This window comes from Eumetopias jubatus, unplaced genomic scaffold, assembly GCF_037043125.1.
Source record: "Eumetopias jubatus isolate StellerSeaLion01/CBP00866 unplaced genomic scaffold, mEumJub1_p1.0 scaffold_10, whole genome shotgun sequence".
Lineage (NCBI taxonomy): Eukaryota > Metazoa > Chordata > Mammalia > Carnivora > Otariidae > Eumetopias > Eumetopias jubatus.
Genome location: NW_028274816.1, coordinates 50,704,587 through 50,722,538, shown reverse-complemented (window position 1 = coordinate 50,722,538; position 17,952 = coordinate 50,704,587). Strand labels below are relative to the sequence as shown.

Sequence of the window (17,952 nt, the reverse complement as noted above, 5' to 3'; positions counted from 1 at the left end):
CTCGTGTGGTGGGCGGATGGAGAGTCTGGGAGGCCTGGGGGACAGGCGGGGGGTGGATCAGGTTCTGAGTCTGGGTGTCGCCACCCAAAGTTTCCATTCTCTTCTCTGCCCCAGGCCTCTTCCCCCTGCGGGGTGGGGGAGGAGTGGGCGCTGAGAGTGGGGTGGTGCAGGCGGGGAGGAGGGCTGCCGGGCTGCTGGGAGGGGTTTCTGCTCGGCTGCCTCACCCTGCCTCTTCCCTGCCTTCCAGAACCGTCTTTCAGCGTTCTCCCTCTGCCCGCCCCCCCCCCCCTTCCTATCCTGGATTCCTCTTCTGGAGTCTTGGGCTATGGGGGTTGGCAACGAGCCTGGGTGGAGGAGGGCCCCACGGTGCTCTCGTCCACCTGGGTCTGGGTGTGGGGGGGCCCGAGGACACCCCTGCCCTGCCCTCCCTACACCTGAGAGCTAGCTGGGGGAGTGACAGCAGTTCGGGGCGGTGGAGGAGGACAGCGCTTTAGAGGAGAGAGGCGGACGGGGACACCTGGGAGACAGAGAGGGAGCCAGAGGGCCCGGCAGAGGGACCGGGGCACTCACAGGGACAGAAGACACGAGACAGAAACTGCCCAAGATGAGGAAAGGCAGAGCCCCAGTGACATGGGAGTGCCCAGCTTGGTGGCTTTGGGCAAATGGCCTCCCCTCCCTGAGCCTCAGTGTCCTTGGCTGTAGAATGGGGGTGACCGACGCCCCTGGCGGCTGGGCTCCAGCTGAGCGCGCAGGGAGGTCTCGTGTGCGCAGCCGCGCCCAGCGGCCTCCGAAATGGCACGTGTTGGCATTTTCTGTTCCTTCTTTCCCCCGCATTCTCGTAGGGCTTCCCGTGTGCCAGGCACTGCTCTAGGCCAGGGACGCAGCGCCGCCCAGCAGGCGAACCTGCTGGCCCTCGGAGCCCCTCTGCTGCGGCTGCGGATGCTGCCAGGGTCGGGGGCCTGAACGGGCATGTCGGGGGTCGCCGCCTCAGCTCTGGGCCACAGGTCCCAGCCTGGGAGGGGGGCCCGGACACCCAAAAGCCCCCGGCGCGGCCTCTCGGGGCCAAGGCTCCCGAGATAAAATGGGAAAATCCTCTTTTCTCGCTGCCAGGCAGCGGGAAGAGAGGACTGGATGGACCCCGGCTCCCCCAGTCCCCTCTGTTTTCCTAAGGATTTCCTTAGGCACTGTCTTTACGATTATTAGCTCAAAGGAGAGGGGGCAGCGCACCTGGGAACCCTCGGGAGTGGAGGGAAGGCACAGGCCCCCCGAGAGAAGGTTCTGGGCCAGGTGGCCCCAGGGCCAGGGTCTGTGCCAGGTGTGGGCGGCAGGTGTGGAAATGGGGGGGAGGTGAGTCAGCCTGGCCTGCCACGCCCTGCTCTTATTAAAGGTCCCAGCAGCATCCCCAGCAGCGCCATTGCCCACTGTCCCAACCATGGCAGGGAGCTCTGTGAGTGGGGGCCTGAGGCTGGGGGGTCTTGGACCCAAGGGGGCACCGGACTCGGGGAGGGGCTGGGCCCGCCTGACGTCCCCTGTTTGAAAGGAGAAAGTGGGTGCTAGGGTGTGCTAGGAAGTGTCTGGGCTGTGGCTCTTGGGTTGACCCAACCCAACCCAATGCTCCCATCTGCCTTTGGATTCTCTGTGTGTGTGTGTGTGTGTCTGTTGACTCTGTGTGTTTCTCTCCCCGCCTCTGCCTGGCTCGGGCTCTCTCTCTCTCTCTGTGGCCTTTCTTGTCAGTGATCCAGCTGGTCCGGGTCTTGGTCGTTTTCTCCCTGGGGCTGACCCATCTGTCTCTCTCCTCTGCGTCCCTGGTTCCCTTGGACCCCACACCGCTGGTCCTGCAGAATGTGCCCCACAAGACCTCACTGCCCGACGGCATCCGAGTGGGCACGGTGATGAGGATTCGTGGTGTCGTCCCGGACAAGGCTGGCAGGTGAGACCCCAGACCCCAGCGGTAGAGGTGGGACGTGTGACCCCGACTTTTTCCAGCCCAGACGGGAGGGTGCCAGAGCCACCTATGTCCACGAGGGTCTTGGAGTCCCCGGGCCATCACTGACTTTTTGGAATCTCCTGTCTTCACTTACTGGTCCCATGGCTGGGTACAAGCTGGGGTGTCCACGTGGCCCTAGGAATCTGGGAGCTCCAGGGAATCTCAGGATTCCTACCTACAGTCCTATGACTCCCAGTCTGAGTCCCCAGGAGCTCTGGAAATACGTCCTGTGATGTGGACGTGGCCTGGGCATCCGGGAAACCCAAGCAATCAGTCCTGAGACTTCCTGGGCCCCGGCAACTGTGGGATTTGGGGGAATCCCCGGCGCCTGGAAGAATGGGGTCCGTGGTATTGTTCCTAGCCCTCTGGGAATGGGGATACCCTGGGGATGGGGAGCACCCTGGCCGTGGGCACCATGACTCATGGCAACTCTTAGAGGCTTTGGATATTGAGGGGACCCAAGCCATAGCAGTGTGACCCTCGTGTAGGTGGATGTGTCCAGGGTCCCTGTCTTAAGTTTTTGGATGCCCTGGAATCTGGGTCCTGGCCACCAGTCCACAGCCCTCCTTCTGTGGTGTGCGACATTTCTGGTCTTTGAAATTTGTATGTGCACGGGCAACGGTGAGTCAGGCCCTTTGGCCCCTGAGGTCTATCTGAACCTCCTCTGCACCCCCAACCCCCAGGTTCTATGTGAATCTGCTGTGCAACGAGGCCCCGGGGAGTGAGGCCGCCCTGCATTTCAATCCCCGCCTGGATGAGTCAGCTGTGGTCTTCAACACCCTGGAGCAGGGCACCTGGGGCCGAGAGGAGCGCGGCTCAGGCATTCCCTTCCAGCACGGGCAGCCCTTCGATGTGCTCCTCATTGCCACGGACGAAGGCTTCAAGGTGGGTCCCGGCCACCGCCAGGCGTGGAAGCCAGGGCGGCTGCTGGTGGAGGAGGGGAGCAAGGGCGTGGCCGTGCTGGGCAGGGGCTTCCCGCGTCCCCCTGCTCCCCCCGGTGCATCCCCGCTGGTGTCCGAAGGCAGGGGTGCGGCAGCGGCAAGGCCCAAGCGCGCAAGAGCCAAGTGCCCAGAGGGTGGGGGTCCCCTAGCGGGGCAGCGGGGCCCCGCTTTTCTCCCCGACAGCGTGTGAGGCCGGGGCTCTGTGGCGGGGCCGGGGCGGGAGACCGGCCCAGAAACACGCGCCGGCGGGCGGCGGGCGCTGCAGACCCTCCAGCGCCCAGGCCGCTCGCTGCGGTCAGTGGGCGCGGCGGGAGGGAGCAGCGCACGCCGCAAGCCGAGGGCCCCGCCCCCGCCGAGCCTGAAAACGCACGTCGGGGCCACCGGTCAGCCCACGGGACGTTCCCGACAGGCGCTTAGAACGATCCCGAGCCCATTTCGCCACCGGGGAGCTCGGGGCCCGGCGTGGTGAGGGAGGGCCCAGGGCGCAGGTCCGAGTCGGGACGGACCCCCGCAGCGGCCTCGGGCACTCCAGCGCGGACCTGCCCCCCAAGCCCCCGCCCCTGTGTCCCCGCAGGCGGTGGTCGGCGACTCGGAGTACCACCACTTCCGCTACCGGATCCCGCCGGCGCGCGTGCGCCTCTTGGAGGTGGGCGGGGACCTGCAGCTGGAATCCGTGAAGATCTTCTGAGACCCCCGGGAGGGGGTCCCAGGAATGGCAAATAAAGTTTCAGCCCACGTCTGTGCGCCTCTGTGTGTCTGCGCCTCCTGCGTGGAGACGCGGAAAGCGGGTTCAGAGGGGCGAAGACTCTGGCTAAGGGTCCCACCGCGATTGCGCGGCCGCGGCGGGCTGCGGGACCGGCTCTGGGAGGCCAGCGCGCGTCGGGGTGTGTCTTGGCTCGTCTCCCAGCCGCACTTTGCAGAGCAGCCCGGCGGGGTGCGGGTGGGGGGACCCGATGGCGTTCGGAGCGGGCTCGAGCTCCCCTTGGCGCCCCCTGTGCGGAACAACAGAGCTCCGTGTGGGTGGGTGCATCTGCAAACGGGGGAGCGAGTCCCCACACGCCTGGGCCCCTGGAGAGCCCGAGCTGGCGGAGGCGGGGCGAGGACCCGTGTGGGCGCCGGGAGCCGGCTGGCGCGGGGTGGGGCCGGGCTGCGGATGAGGCGTCGCCCGCCTCCCGGCTGTCCCCGAGTCGGGACAGGCCCCCGCCCGTGCGCCCCGGGACAGACGCGCACGGGAGCGGCATCTCCCCGCCGAGCGGACGGGGGACACGACGATCAGGCCTCTGGGTCCCCGCTGCGGGCACGCGCCCCACTCCCACACTTCTTGCACCTGGGTTCGTGGACCGCTCCGGCCCCCGGCTTCCTGCCGGAGTGCCAACGTGGGGGATCGAGGTAGTGGGCGCCCACACACAGACGCCCAGTCGCCCCCAGCGCTAGGCGGTGCGTTTCTGATAGGTAGGTGGCTGCTCGTCACCTAATGGCTGTGGTTGGAGGGAGGTCGTGACTCCGTGAGCGCGACACTCTGCAATAGCCGTGTTCCTAATTGTGAGATGGATCGGGTCGGCTGGCAAGTTTCCCTCACTGCGGTTTGGGCCCTGGCGGGGAGTCTCAGGAAAGTCGGAAGCCACGCCCCTGGAGGGATTTGTTGGGGTTCCGGGCCTGGGATCCCTGCGAGATGTAGGACACGTCGCCTCCCCGTGGCCTCTGCGGATGCTGCAATTTCGGCAGTTGGTGTGGGAGCGAGGGTGCGTTACCTTGTTTTCCTCTGAAGATGCAAAATTCTGTGTGACCTCGAAATCTGGGCGAATTCGAATGCTTCCAAGACCGAACTTTTCTCTGTACTTCCGAGCTTCATCCCGGAGAAGCCCCTCTTCATTCTGGGCTCTTCTTTGTATATTTCTGGGTGGGCCGAGGCATGAGGGGTCTTCCTCTCCCGGTGGGAGACCTGAGAGAGAAATCTAACATCCATTGTTATACCAGGGCTCTTTGTTAAATGAATTAATTTTTATTTCATTTGTCCGTTCATGTACTTTTTGAACATTTAAAAAAAAATTTGTACCTACCCACAGGGTACAAATTTGGAAAAGGACAGTGAAAGGTAGGCAGTGTTGGCAGAACTGGTAAACTAGGTTGGATGATAGTGATTCATCCGTGTTAATTTCCTGATTTTCACTTCTGTCTTACCGTGTATATTGTGGAGACTGTTCATGTTTATACAAAATATTACTACATATTAAGAAAGTATCTGAAGGGCGCCTGGGTGGCTCAGTCGGTTAAGCGTCTGCCTTCGGCTGAGGTCATGATCCCAGGATCCTGGGATCGAGTCCCACGTTCCGGCTCCGGGCTCAGAGGGGAGCCTGCTTCTCCCTCTTCCTCTGCTGCGCCCCCTGCTTGTGCTCTCTCTCTCTCTCCTTCTCTCACTCTCTGTCAAATAAAATCTTTTTTTAAACGTTTAATATGCCTCAGTTTATCTCTTTTAAAAAAAGTTTATTTATTTATTTGCCAGAGAGAGAAAGAGAGCACAAGCAGGGGGAGTTGCAGGCAGAGGGAGAAGCAGGCTCCCTGCTGAGCAAGGACCCTGGGATCTGGACCAGAGCTGAAGGCAGAGGCTTCACCAACTGAGCCACCCAGGCATCTCTAAATAAATAAAATAAGAAAGAGAGAGAGAGAAGAAAGAAAAGAAAGAAAAAAGAAGAAAAAGAAAAAAAGAAAGAAGAAAATTTGAAAGTGAAAATGCAGCATGTTGGCAACTTATAAACAGCTCAGGAAAAATTAGTTTGTGTTGTACTTAAAACTTTCTGTTTGTCATTTCAAATAAATATAGATAAACCATTTGAATTAATTTTTGTGTATGTTGTGAAATTGGGGCTCAACTTTATTTTTTTGCACATGGATTTCCAGTTGAAAAGACTGTTCTTTCCTCATTGCGTTGTCTTGACACACTCATCGATATTTAATTGATCATAGGTGTATGTATTTATTTCTGGACCTTCAGTTCTGTTCCATTTATCTACATGTCTGTGCTTATCCCAATATCACTGTCTTGATTACTGTGATTTTGAAATTGGAAACTTAGAGTCCTTTAGCTTTTTTCTTTTTCAAAATTGTTTTGTATATTTTTCCAAATAAACTTCAGAATTACCTTGTCAGCTTCTCAAAAAAAAAAATCAGTTGTGATTTTGATATATTGTATTGAAACGGTAGATTAATTTGGGGAGTATTGCCATCTGAACAATATGAAGTCTTTGAATCCATGAACACAGGATATCTTCCCATTTCCTGAGATCTTTTTTTTTTTTAAAGATTTTATTTATTTGACAGCGAGAGAGGGAACACAAGCAGGGGGAGAGGGAGAGGGAGAGGCAGGCTCTCTGCGGAGCAGGGAGCCCGATGCGGGGCTCGATCGCAGGACCCTGGGATCATGACCTGAGCCGAAGGCAGACGCTTAACGACTGAGCCACCCAGGCGCCCCCCTGAGATCTTCTTTAATTTCTTTCAACAATAGTTTGTAATTTTCAGTGTACAACAGTGCCCGTATCCATTTTATTGCTTCTCTGAGTCTCTAATTTATTTACTTTTGTGTTTATTTTTTTCCACCTATTTTGTTGTATTTAAAAACTTACATATATTTAGTTTACTGCTTCATGCTTTCTTATTTAATAACAAAATAATTTAAGTCTATTGACATATCTGAGTATAATATATTCTGACAATAGTGTTTTAATTATATGCATTGTTTTGTAGATAGTCTGTAATTATATCTCTTCACCTATGTAAGTTATGAGTGTTTTTAAATTTCTGAATTTTGTCAGATTTCTGCTTTCCTAATTTTTGCTAATTTCTAATTCTATTGCAATCACTATATGTGTTACGTCTCCTTTATATCTTATTACAATGTCTAATATTTCCAGAATGATAGTGAGGGTAGCCATATTGTCTTTTCCTGATTGTAATTGGAATTTATCTATTGTTAACAAATCCCTATACAATGCTTGTTCTTTTCTTTCTTTTTCTTTTTTATTTTTTTAAAGAATTTTATTTTTTATTATTTTTTAAGATTTTATTTATTTATTTGAGAGAGAATGAGAGACAGTGTGAGAAGGAGGAGGGTCAGAGGGAGAAGCAGACTCCCTGCTGAGCAGGGACCCCCCCCCCCCCGATGTGGGGCTTGATCCCAGGACTCCAGGATCATGACCTGAGCTGAAGGCAGTCACTTAACCTACTGAGCCACCCAGGTGACCCGTTTTTTTTTTTTTCTTTTTTAAAGTAATCTCTGCACCCAACTTGGGCTCAAACTCATGGCCCCAAGATCAAGAGTCACATATTCCACTGACTGAGCCAGCCAGGTGCTCCTGCTTATTTTTTTTAAGTATTTTATTTATTTATTTGAGATAGAGAGAGCACAGGCAAGCAGGGGGAGGGGCAGAGGGAGAGGGAGAGAGAGAGAATCTTGAGCAGACTCCCTGCTGAGCACGGAGCCTGGAGCCCACATGGGGCTCAATCTATCAACCCTGAGATCTTGACCTAAGCGGAAACCAAGAGTCAGCCACCCAACAGATTGAGCCACCCAGGCGCCTCTGCTTGTTATTTTATTTTATTTTTTCCTCTGCTTGTTATTTTTAAAATTGAGTTTTTGTAAATGTTTGATAGATGCTTGAAAAAATATATATATAGCTATTAAATTAACCTTATTAATTTATATTATTCAAAACTTCTATTTTCTTTTCAGCAAAGAAAAAGAAAAACATTTTGCTTGAAAAGATGGATTGCAAGGGAGTTCAGGTTTTAGAAGGACTGGCTTGCCAAATGAAATATACAACACGCTTTTAAAAGAAAGCACACGGGGCACCTGGGTGGCTCAGTCGTTAAGCGTCTGCCTTCGGCTCAGGTCATGATCCCAGGGTTAATGGGATCAAGCCCCGCATCGGGCTCCCTGCTCCACAGGAAGCCTGCTTCTCCCTCTCCCACTCCCTCTGCTTGTTCCCACTCCCACTTCCCTCTCTCGCTGTGTCTCTCTCTGTCAAATAAATAAATAAAATAAAATAAAAAATAGCAACACTGATCTCTTAAAAAAAAAAAAAAAAGAAAGCACACACAGGGTTACCAAGTTTAGAGTTACTATATTTATCACTGTGGGGGGGAAAACATAGCTGTTTTTCTCACATAGGTGTTATAACCTCAAAAATTGTGTCATTTTTTTATTTTTTTAAGTTTTATTTATTTAAGTAATGTCTACACCCAATGTGTAGAGTCACGACCCCAAGATCAAGAATCACTAGAGCTCCACCAACTGAGCTAGCCAGGCACCCCTGTGTCATTATCTTTAGATATCAGCATTGCAGAAGTCAATAAAGTTGTAAAACGATAGTCATTTTTTAAAAAGATTTATTTATTTATTTATTTTAGAGAGAGAGTGCGCATGAGCAGAGTGGAGGGGCCGAGGGAGAGGGAGAGAAGCTGACTCCCCAATGAGCCAGAGCCCCACTTGGGCTCCATCTCCTGACCCTGAGATCAATACCCTGAGGTCATCACCCCACGGAAATCAAGAGTTGGAGGCTTAACCAACTGAGCCACCCAGGAGCCCCAATAGAGTCATTTTTATTAGAAGCCAGTAACTTACGAGAAAGCTCTAGATTTTTGGTATGTATTTTACTTTATTATTATTATTTTAAAATTATATTCTTGTTCAAGATTTTATTTATTTTGGGGAGCAGAACTAGATGAGGTCTTAGGTCCTGTTTTTTAAAATTGAGGTATGGTTGACGTATAGCATTATATTAGTTTCAAGTGTTTCAGTGATTCCATATTTACATATATTGTGAAATGATCATCACAATAAGTCTAGTTAACATCCATCACCATACAGAGTCATAGATCTTTTTTCTTTTGATGAGAACTTTTAAGATTTACTTTCCTTTTTTTTTTTAAGATTTATTTATTTATTTTAGAGAGAGAGGGAGTGGAGGGAGGGGCAGAGGGGGGGAGAGAGAGAGAGGGAATCTCAAGCAGACCCCCTGCTGAGCATAGAGCCCAGTGTGGGGCTTGATCCCAGGACCCAGTAGATCACCCATGAGCAAAATCTAGAGTCGGATGTTTAACCAACTGAGCCACCCAGGCGCCCCTAAGATTTACTTTCTTAAGAACTTACAAATAGGCAATAAAATATCATTACGCCCCTGGGACTTAACTTATTTTATGACTGGAAGTTCGTACCTTTGGACGCCCTTCACCTATTTTGCCCACCCCTCCCACTCCCCACCTCAGACCAGCACCAATCTGTTCTCTATGAGCTTGGGTTTTTAAACATGTTTTTGTTTGTTTAAAGATTTTATTGATTTATTTAAGAGAGAGAGAAAACACAAGCAGGGTGAAGGGCAGAGGGAGAAGCCGACTCCCTGCTGAGCAGGAGCCTGATGCAGGCTCGATCCAGGGACTCTGGGATTATGACCTGAATGAATATGGGGGTGCAGATATCTTTTTGAGTTAGTGTCTTCATTATCTTTTTTTTAAAGATTTTATTTATTGAGGCAGATAAAATCTTAAAAATTTTTATTATTTTAATTATTTTATTTATTGGGGGATAAAAATCTTAAAAATAAAAATATTTTATTTATTTATTTGAGAGAGTGAGAGCGTGCACAAGTGGGGGAGGGGCAGAGGGAGAGGGAGAAGCAGACTCCCTGCTGAGCAGGGAGCCTGACTTGGGGCTCTGTCCTAGGACCCCAGAATCATGACCTGAGCCGAAGGCAGATGCTTAACCAATTGAGCCACCCAGGCACCCCATTATCTTTGGATAAATACCCAGAGGTGGAATTGCTGGATCAATGGTATTTCTATTTTTAATTTTTTGAGGAACCTCCATACTGTTTTCCAGAGTAGCTGCACCAGTCTGCATTCCCACCAACAGTGCATGAAGGTTTCTTTTCTCCACATTCTCGCCAACACCTGTTGTTTCTTGTGTTGTTGATTTTGGCCATTTTCTCAGGTGTGAGGTGACGTCTCATTGTGTTTTGATTTGTGTCCTGATGAGGAGTGATGGTGAGCATCTTTTCATGTGTCTGTTGGCCATCTGCATGTCTTCTTTGGAAAAATGTCTATTCAGGTCCTGTGTCCATTGTTTATTTTTTTAAATATTTTATTTATTTATTTAATTGACAGAGAGAGAGAGACAGCGAGAGAGGGAACACAAGCAGGGGGAGTAGGAGAGGGAGAAGCAGGCTTCCCGCCGAGCAGGGAGCCCGATGTGGGGCTCGATCCCAGGAGCCCGGGATCATGACCTGAGCCGAAGACAGTCGCTTAACCAACGGAGCCACCCAGGCGCCCCTGTGTCCATTTTTTAATCAGATTGTTTTTTTGGAGAATGTTCTGATGCCAGTACATAGAATTGAGTTGGTTTGTTCTACTTGCTCTAGTAAGTTTTACACATTTGCATAACTTTGTTAGAACTGGTAGACTTGGCTTTACTTTGGTCATTGTCTCATCCTTTCTGTTTTTATTTTGTATGATTTCCGGTGTTTTCCTTTGTTTTTTGACCTTTGCCAATGGATTGTATTTTCTTTCTTCTTTTTAAACTATTCTACTCATTTGGAAGTTATATGTCCTGTTTTTATCCCACTAATGATTACAGATTTTTCTCTTTCTTTTCTTTTTTTTTTAAGATTTAATTTTTGGGGTACCTGGGTGGCTCAGTCAGTTAAGTGTCTGCCTTCCACAGGTCCTGGGATCGAGCCCCACATCCCTCTCCCTCTGCTGCTCCCCCTGCTTGTGGTCTCTCACTCTCTGTCAAATAAATAAAAATTTTAAAAAAGATTTTATTTTTAAGTAATCTCTATACCCAACATGGGGCTTAAACCCAGAACTCCAAGATCAAGAGTCGCTCCTTCTGCCAACTGAGCCAGCCAGGTGTCCCTCTTTTTCTTTATTTGAAGATAGTTGACACATATAGATTTTTTTAAGCCCATACTTGAACCTGTGGTTACTTAATTAACGATGTCAAGAATTAAATGTTATCTGTTAATTCTCCCCAGGTAATACGAGGGAGATGATATAATTATTCTTTCTTCCCAGTAACTCATTCCAGTTTTTGCTGATACAATTTTGGCTTTTATTATTATTCTTTATTATTATTCTTTGCCTCTCCTTTCCCAGTATTTGGGCTCTATTAGGCCACCAAAGCAGCGTGGAAAGGACAAAAACCAGCCCTCTCTATAATCAATGCAATTGTTTTACTATTTGTTCTGATTTGGAAATAATCACAAACCTATGGAGAAGTTCCCCATACGGGCCCCCTCAGTGGACAGAGCTAGGAAATGCTGGGCTTTGGGCTGCTGTGTCTTGCGGCTGTGTCCCTCCCTGGATGTGCCCTCTGTCACGGAGAACAGCCTCACCTAATGTCATGCCCTTTCCAGGGAGTGGCCCACACCAGTGACCAGATGCTAACTGGGATCCAAAGCCCTGACCGCCTTGCTTCCACTGGGGACAAATCTGGGCGGCCACCCCAGCTCCAAATTTCCGCATAGCATTGTCTGAGGCTTGTCTCAACCAAGTTGTGTGTCGCCTTGTCCCGCAGCCCAATCCTGCCCCCTTCACTTCCCTTTGGGGTGTCGCCTGAGGCCACTCTGCAATAGCCCTTGTGCATGCAGCCCTTTGTCTCTGGGTTTCTAAGGACCTCAACCTAAGACACAGGATGATACAAAGATGTGAGGCATTAGGTACACTCCAGGAGCCCCTCAGGCAGCCTAAGCTGGAAGACATACTTCCAGAATAGTCAGCCAGCATCTGATGAAAAGCCAAATAGGCAATTACTACAAGAGCTTCAACTAGTTACCTTTGAGAAACACCAGAGACTTCATTCATTAGTATGAGAATGTTAGAAATGGGTTTTGGGGGCGCCTGGGTGGCTCGGATGGTTAAATGTGTTAACCGACTCTGGATCTCAGCTCAGGTCTTGATCTCAGGGTCGTGAGTTCAAGCCCTGTGTTGGGCTCCATGCTGGGTGTGGAGCCTACTTAAGAAAAAAAAAAGTGAGTTTTCATTTGTATGTTGAATGGCTTATTAACAATTAGCTCAGTGGGGGCGCGTGGCTGGCTCAGTTGGTAATGAATACGACTCTTGGTCTCAGGGTCATGAGTTCAAGCCCCATGTTGGACATAGAGTTTACTTAAAAAAATTATTGGGGTGCCTGGGTGACTCAGTCGGTTAAGCATTTGAGTCTTGGTTTCGGCTCAGGATGTGATCTCAGGTTGTGAGATCGGCCTCGTCTGGGGCTCCTCGGTCAGCGGGGAGTCTGCTGGAGATTCTCTCTCCTTCTCCCTCTGCTCCTCCCCCTCCTCAAGCGCATACGTGTGCTCTCTCTCTCTCTCTTTAAAATAAATAAATCGGGCGCCTGGGTGACTCAGTTGGTTAAGCGACTGCCTTCGGCTCAGGTCATGATCCTGGAGTCCCGGGACCGAGTCCCGCATCGGGCTCCCTGCTCGGCAGGGAGACTGCTTCTCCCTCTGACCCTCTTCCCTCTCGTGCCCTCTATCTCTCATTCTCTCTCTCTCAAATAAATAAAATTAAAAAAAAAAATAAAATAAATCTTTTAAAAATTAGCATAATGTGTGTTAAAAATGGGCTGTTATTGGTGAAATTGGTGACATGCAATGTTGGCTAAAATATTTCAGATACTTCCCACCCTCGTTTGAACAGTGTATAAGAATCTAGTGACCTTTCATTGCTCACCTTCAGGAATGGTGCCCAAGGCATGAGTTCTAAATGATCCTATGATCAGTGCATGACTCCAGCAGGACTCTGGTTGCTTGACACCAGCCAAAAGGCTAATTGAATAGGGTCCTCAAGGATGTGGTCAGGTGCACCTCAAATGAACCTTTCATGAAAGGTTGAGTTCAGAGCATCTAGAAGGATGTAGCCTGCTGGGACTTCGTCAAACCTACAAGACAGGTTGGGAGACCATTCTTGTCCCTGCCTGCTATGAGTCATCATCAGCGACTGCTTTGTCTCTAGCAAGTCTAGGCTGGGCAAAGTCTCAGCTCTGCATCCCTCAGTGTGGGCTTCGTTCTCCAGCACACTCGCCTCTGGGCGCTAATTGACGTAAGCCAATGTGTCATGTTCAGATATCAGTTCTTTGGGGGAGGTATCAGTAGCTGCCAAGAATTGGAGGTAAGGCTTTCCCCTCACACAACCTCACTACTCAGTAATTTGTTACAACAAAACCTCTCAAAAAGAATTCTGACAAATATTAAAAAAAAAAGCCATGCTCTCTAATAACTGGTAAATAGAAGGAAAGAATCAAGGAAGCATCCTCTCTTTAATTTTTTTTAATTTTTTCAAGTATTTTATTTATTTATTTGAGAGAGAGACAGAGAGCACACTAGAGATAGCGAACACAAGCAGGGGGGCTGTGGGAGGGGAGGGGGGCAGCGGGAGAGGGAGAAGCAGAGGGAGAGGGAGAAGCAGGCTCCCTGCTGATCAGGGAGCCCGATGCGGGGCTCGATCCCAGGACCCAGGGACCATGACCTGAGCCAAAGGCAGTCGGTTAAGGCTAAGCCACCCAGGCGGCCCAAGTCTCTCTTTTATGAACTGTACCTCAGCAGATAAGGGAAAGTGTTCCTTTATATCATATTCCAGCCACCACAGGAAAATGAAATGACAGAAGTAGAATGTCACCATTTCGCAATCCCCATCTGGCATCAGCACCCGTAGGCAGCGAACACCCGCTGCTTAGCATCAGAGACAACCAGATGGAAAAGCCAAACACCTCCTAGGCTGTCATTTGTGGAAAAACGGAGCCTGCAACCGATAAGCATCTAGATTTCATGCCCAGTTACAGGGGTTACAGGAGAGAGAGGTACATGGGAAATGCCACTAGGGGGTACATCAGCCACACCCAGACCTTGGCAAAGTCTCTGGGACAATTGAGGTGTTCAGCCAAAAACTGTAAGAAAAAAAAGAGAGAGCTGAAAGAAGGAACTCGTAGATTAAAAGAGATTTAAGAGACATGTCAATCGGGGCGCCTGGGTGGCTCAGATGGTTAAGCGTCTGCCTTCGGCTCAGGTCATGGTCCCAGGGTCCTGGGATCGAGCCCTGCATCGGGCTCCCTGCTCCACGGGGAGCCTGCTTCTCCCTCTCCCTCTGCCTCTCTCCCTGCTCATGCTCTCTCTCTCTCTCTCTCTCTCTCTCTGTATCTCAAATGAATAAAGAGACATGTCAATCAATTGCAGTAAATCCATCTTATTTGGGTCCAGACTGCAAGACATTACTAATTTTATGACATTCATGAGAGAGAAATGTGCATACCGACTGGATATTTGGTGATATTAAGGAATTATTGTTGGGCACCTGGGTGGCTCAGTCGTTGGGCGTCTGCCTTCGGCTCAGGTCATGATCCCGGGGTCCTGGGATCGAGTCCCGCATCGGGCTCCCTGCTCCGCGGGAGGCCTGCTTCTCCCTCTCCCACTCCCTGTGCTTGTGTTCCTGCTCTCGCTCTCTGTCAGATAAATAAATAAAATCTTAAAAAAAAAAAGGAATTATTGTTAATTTTTTTGGTGTGACAATGGTATTTGGGTTATGGTGTTCTTTAAGAGTTAAAGAACATTTTAGAGTGATGTATTGAAACATTTACTGAGGGAGGGGCACCTGGGTGGCTCAGTCAGTTCAGCGTCTGCCTCCTGGCCCAGGTGGTGATCTCAGGGTCCTGGGTTGGGCAACCTGCTCAGCAGGGAGTCTGCTTCTCCCTCTCCCTCTCAAAAAAAATATTTACTGAGGGAATGAAATGAAGTCTAGGATTTGCTTCAAATTTATACAAGAGGGGCGGGGAGGGGTGGGGTATAAGTGAAGCTGGATTTCCATGAGTTAATTATTGAAGCTGGGTGATAGGGACGTGGGGTTCATCATACCATTCTGTCTACTTTTGTTGATGTTTTCATTTTTCCGTAACAAAAAGTACTTTTTTAGTGAATAGTATACCGTGGGTATCCTTCTGAGGCTTGCTTTTTTTTTCTTTTTTTTCAGATTTTATTTATTTGCCAGGGAGAGAGAAAGCACAAGCGGGGGAAGCAGCAGGCTCCCCACCAAGCAGAGAGCCGGACGTGGGACTCAACTCCAGGACCCCGGGATCATGACCTGAGCTGAAGGCAGATGCTTTACCAACTGAGCCACCCAGGCGTCCCGTGAGGCTTGCTTTTTCATTCAATGGTACGTTTCCAAAATTCACCCATGTTGTAACTGCAGTTCATCCAATATTCACTTCTGTGTAATCTTCCCTTGTATGAATATAACATGACTTTCTCTTTTTGTTGACAATGGATATTTTGAGTTGTTGTTTTTTTTTTTTTTGCTATTACAAACCACGGTGCCGTGACCATTTTTGTACAGGTCTCCTGGGACAAGTGTACATGCATTTATTATTTTTTTAAAGATTTATTTATTTGAGAGAAAGAGAGAGAGCATGTGACAGGAGGGACACAGAGAGAGGGAGAGAGAGAATCCCAAGCAGACTCGCTTCTGAGCACTGAGCCCGACGCAGGGTTCGATCTCATGACCCATGAGATCAGGACCCGATTGGAAATCATGAGTCAGAAGCTTAACTGACTGAGCCAGCCAGGTGCCCCGTGCATGTCCTTAGTAGATACGTAACTGGGAATGGGATCGCTGTGTCATGGGGTAGGCATTTACCAGGGAATGCCAGTTGGCCTTCCAAAGTGGACCAAGTTACGACTCTGCGTCCATGTCTGTTGCTCCTCGTCCCTGCCAACCCTGGCTATTTTCAGGTTTCTTAACTTTCTTCCTAATGTAGTGGGCGTGGTGGTATTTCAGGTGGTCTTAATTAGGAGCAGGTTTTTTTCATATGCTTATTGGACACTGATTCTGTGATTGCTTATTCATGTCTTCTGCCCATTTTCTATTGAGTCAACTGTGGTTCGTTTATCAGAGCTCTTTATAGATTCCGAATACTAATCTTTTTTTTAAAGATTTTATTTATTTGAGAGACGGAGAGAGAGCAAGCGAGAGAGCGAGAGAGCATAAGTGGGGGGAGGGGCAGAAGGAGAAGCAGGCTCCCCACTGAGCAGGGAGCCCGAGGCGGGGCTCGACCCCAGGACCCTGAGATCATGACCCGAGCCCAGGGCAGATGCTTAACCCAGATGAGCCACCCAGGTGCCCCCCGAATACTAATCTTTTGAGGGGCAATATAGTATAATCGGTAAGCCAGACCCTCAGATTCAAATCCTGATTCTGTAACTGTAAGAGCGTAGAAGAAGCACCCCACTCCTCTGTGCCTCAGCGTTCTCATCTGTAAACCTTACCACTTGCTATGGACTGGGTTTGTGTCCCCCCGGAATTCCTGTGTTGAAGCCCCAACCCCCCATATGATGGTATTAAGGGGTGGGGCCTTTAAGGAAGTGATTAGGCTTGGATGAGACCTTGAGGGCGGGACCTCCCCTCCCCCTCAAGATGGGAGTAGTGCCTTTATAAGAAGAGGAAGAGACTCCAGCGTAGCCCCCTCCCCCTCCCCTCCCCCTCCCCCCCCTCCCCTCCCCCTCCCCCCCTCCCCTCCCCTCCCCCTCCCCTCCCCCTCCCATCCCCTCCCCCTCCCCTCCCCCCTCCCCTCCCCCCTCCCCCTCCCCCCTCCCCCTCCCACCCCATCTTTTCCTCCCTCCCTCCCTTTCAACCTCTCTCCCTCTCTCCCTCTCTCCTGCCCCCCTGCCCTGGGAAGACACAGCAGGCAGGTGGCCACTGGCCCACCTGGAAGCGAGCTCTCTCCGAAACCTCACCGCGCTGACACTGGGATCTGGAACTCTCCGGGTCCATCGGCTGGAAACGTCTGCCCCCATCCGTAGTACTTCCTACAGCGGCTAGAGCGGACTGAGGTCCCACTCAAGGTTCACGGGATGATTAAATGAGATATTTGTGAAGCACCAGGCATGGTGCCTGGTGCAAAGTGCCCCGTAAATAGCAAGCATTTGCTGTTTATTATCTGTGTAACATATCTGCTGTCCCCAGGAGTGGGGCTTTTCATTTTCATGGTAGTGTTTTATTTTTATTTTTTTAAGATTCGTTTATTTGAGAGAGTGCGCAAGAGCGGAGGGGAGGAGCAGAGGGAGAGGGAGAGAAGCAGACTCCCCGCTGAGCCTGGAGCCCAATGTGGGGCTCGATCCCATGACCCCGAGATCACCACCTGAGCATCAAGAGTCTGCCGCTCAGCTGACTGAGCCACCCAGGTGCCCCTCATGAGAGTGTTTTAGGTAGATATTTTTTTAAATGGCTCAGGTACAGCCTTACTTGGTGAAGCAGGAACACTCTGTCCTTTGCGGCTTAGGTGAGGAGGCAGGGGAGACCCAGAGTAAACTGGCAGCTTGTTTTATAACCCCTTTTTGGTGGCCACCCAGCCGGGGACTCAGACAATATTTCTTGGTCCATTTGGAGGGAAGGACGCCAGAGGACTAAGGGACATCTCTTGCCACAGAGGTGACAAGGTTCTGCCCGTGCACGGGACACCCCCCCAGCCCCCCGCCGAGGGTGGGAGTCTGCTGGGACCCAAACTGGTGAGTTTCTGGCCTCTCAGGACCTACTTCCATCATTTCTTCCGATGGCTCCCACTTCCTCTGGGGGAAACACTGCTCCACTGGGCCCTGAGCTGCGAGGGGGTAGGGTCGGGGGTCACGGTCACTGGTGGGCCCGGCTCCCAACACAGGGCAGGTAGGTGCAGAGTGGACCCTGCACAGTCAGCAGGCTGAGGTCTGCCTTGTTGGGGAAGGGGGAGACAGGGTCCTGGCGGCTCAGGAGGAGTGAGCCACACGGGCCCCGGGGGACCGGTGTGGGGGCCTGAGTAGCTACAGGGCAGGGAAAAGTGTGCAGGGGGACGGACAGGGAGGCACGCATTAGCAGGTGCAGGGCGAGACAGCCACGCAGAAAGAGCTACAGAGAGAGGGATGGAGACATAGAGCAACAAAACCCAAAACGCACCCGAGGAAGACCAAAGGAGACAGAGATGGACAGAGACAGAGACAGTGAGGCCGAGACCGAGAG

The 17,952-nt window shown here is 50.8% G+C and overlaps 1 protein-coding gene across 1 annotated transcript; it reads left to right on the top strand.

Annotated features, from left to right (window-relative positions):
- The first annotated feature begins 1,432 nt into the window (after positions 1-1,432).
- LOC114198911 (galectin-7) lies at positions 1,433-3,667 on the top strand. Its single transcript, XM_028090601.2, has 4 exons — positions 1,433-1,447; positions 1,842-1,930; positions 2,671-2,872; positions 3,503-3,667. The coding sequence occupies exons 1-4, from the start codon at positions 1,433-1,435 to the stop codon at positions 3,614-3,616; spliced, it is 420 nt and encodes a 139-aa protein (XP_027946402.1). The 3' UTR covers positions 3,617-3,667.
- The last annotated feature ends 14,285 nt before the right edge of the window (positions 3,668-17,952 follow it).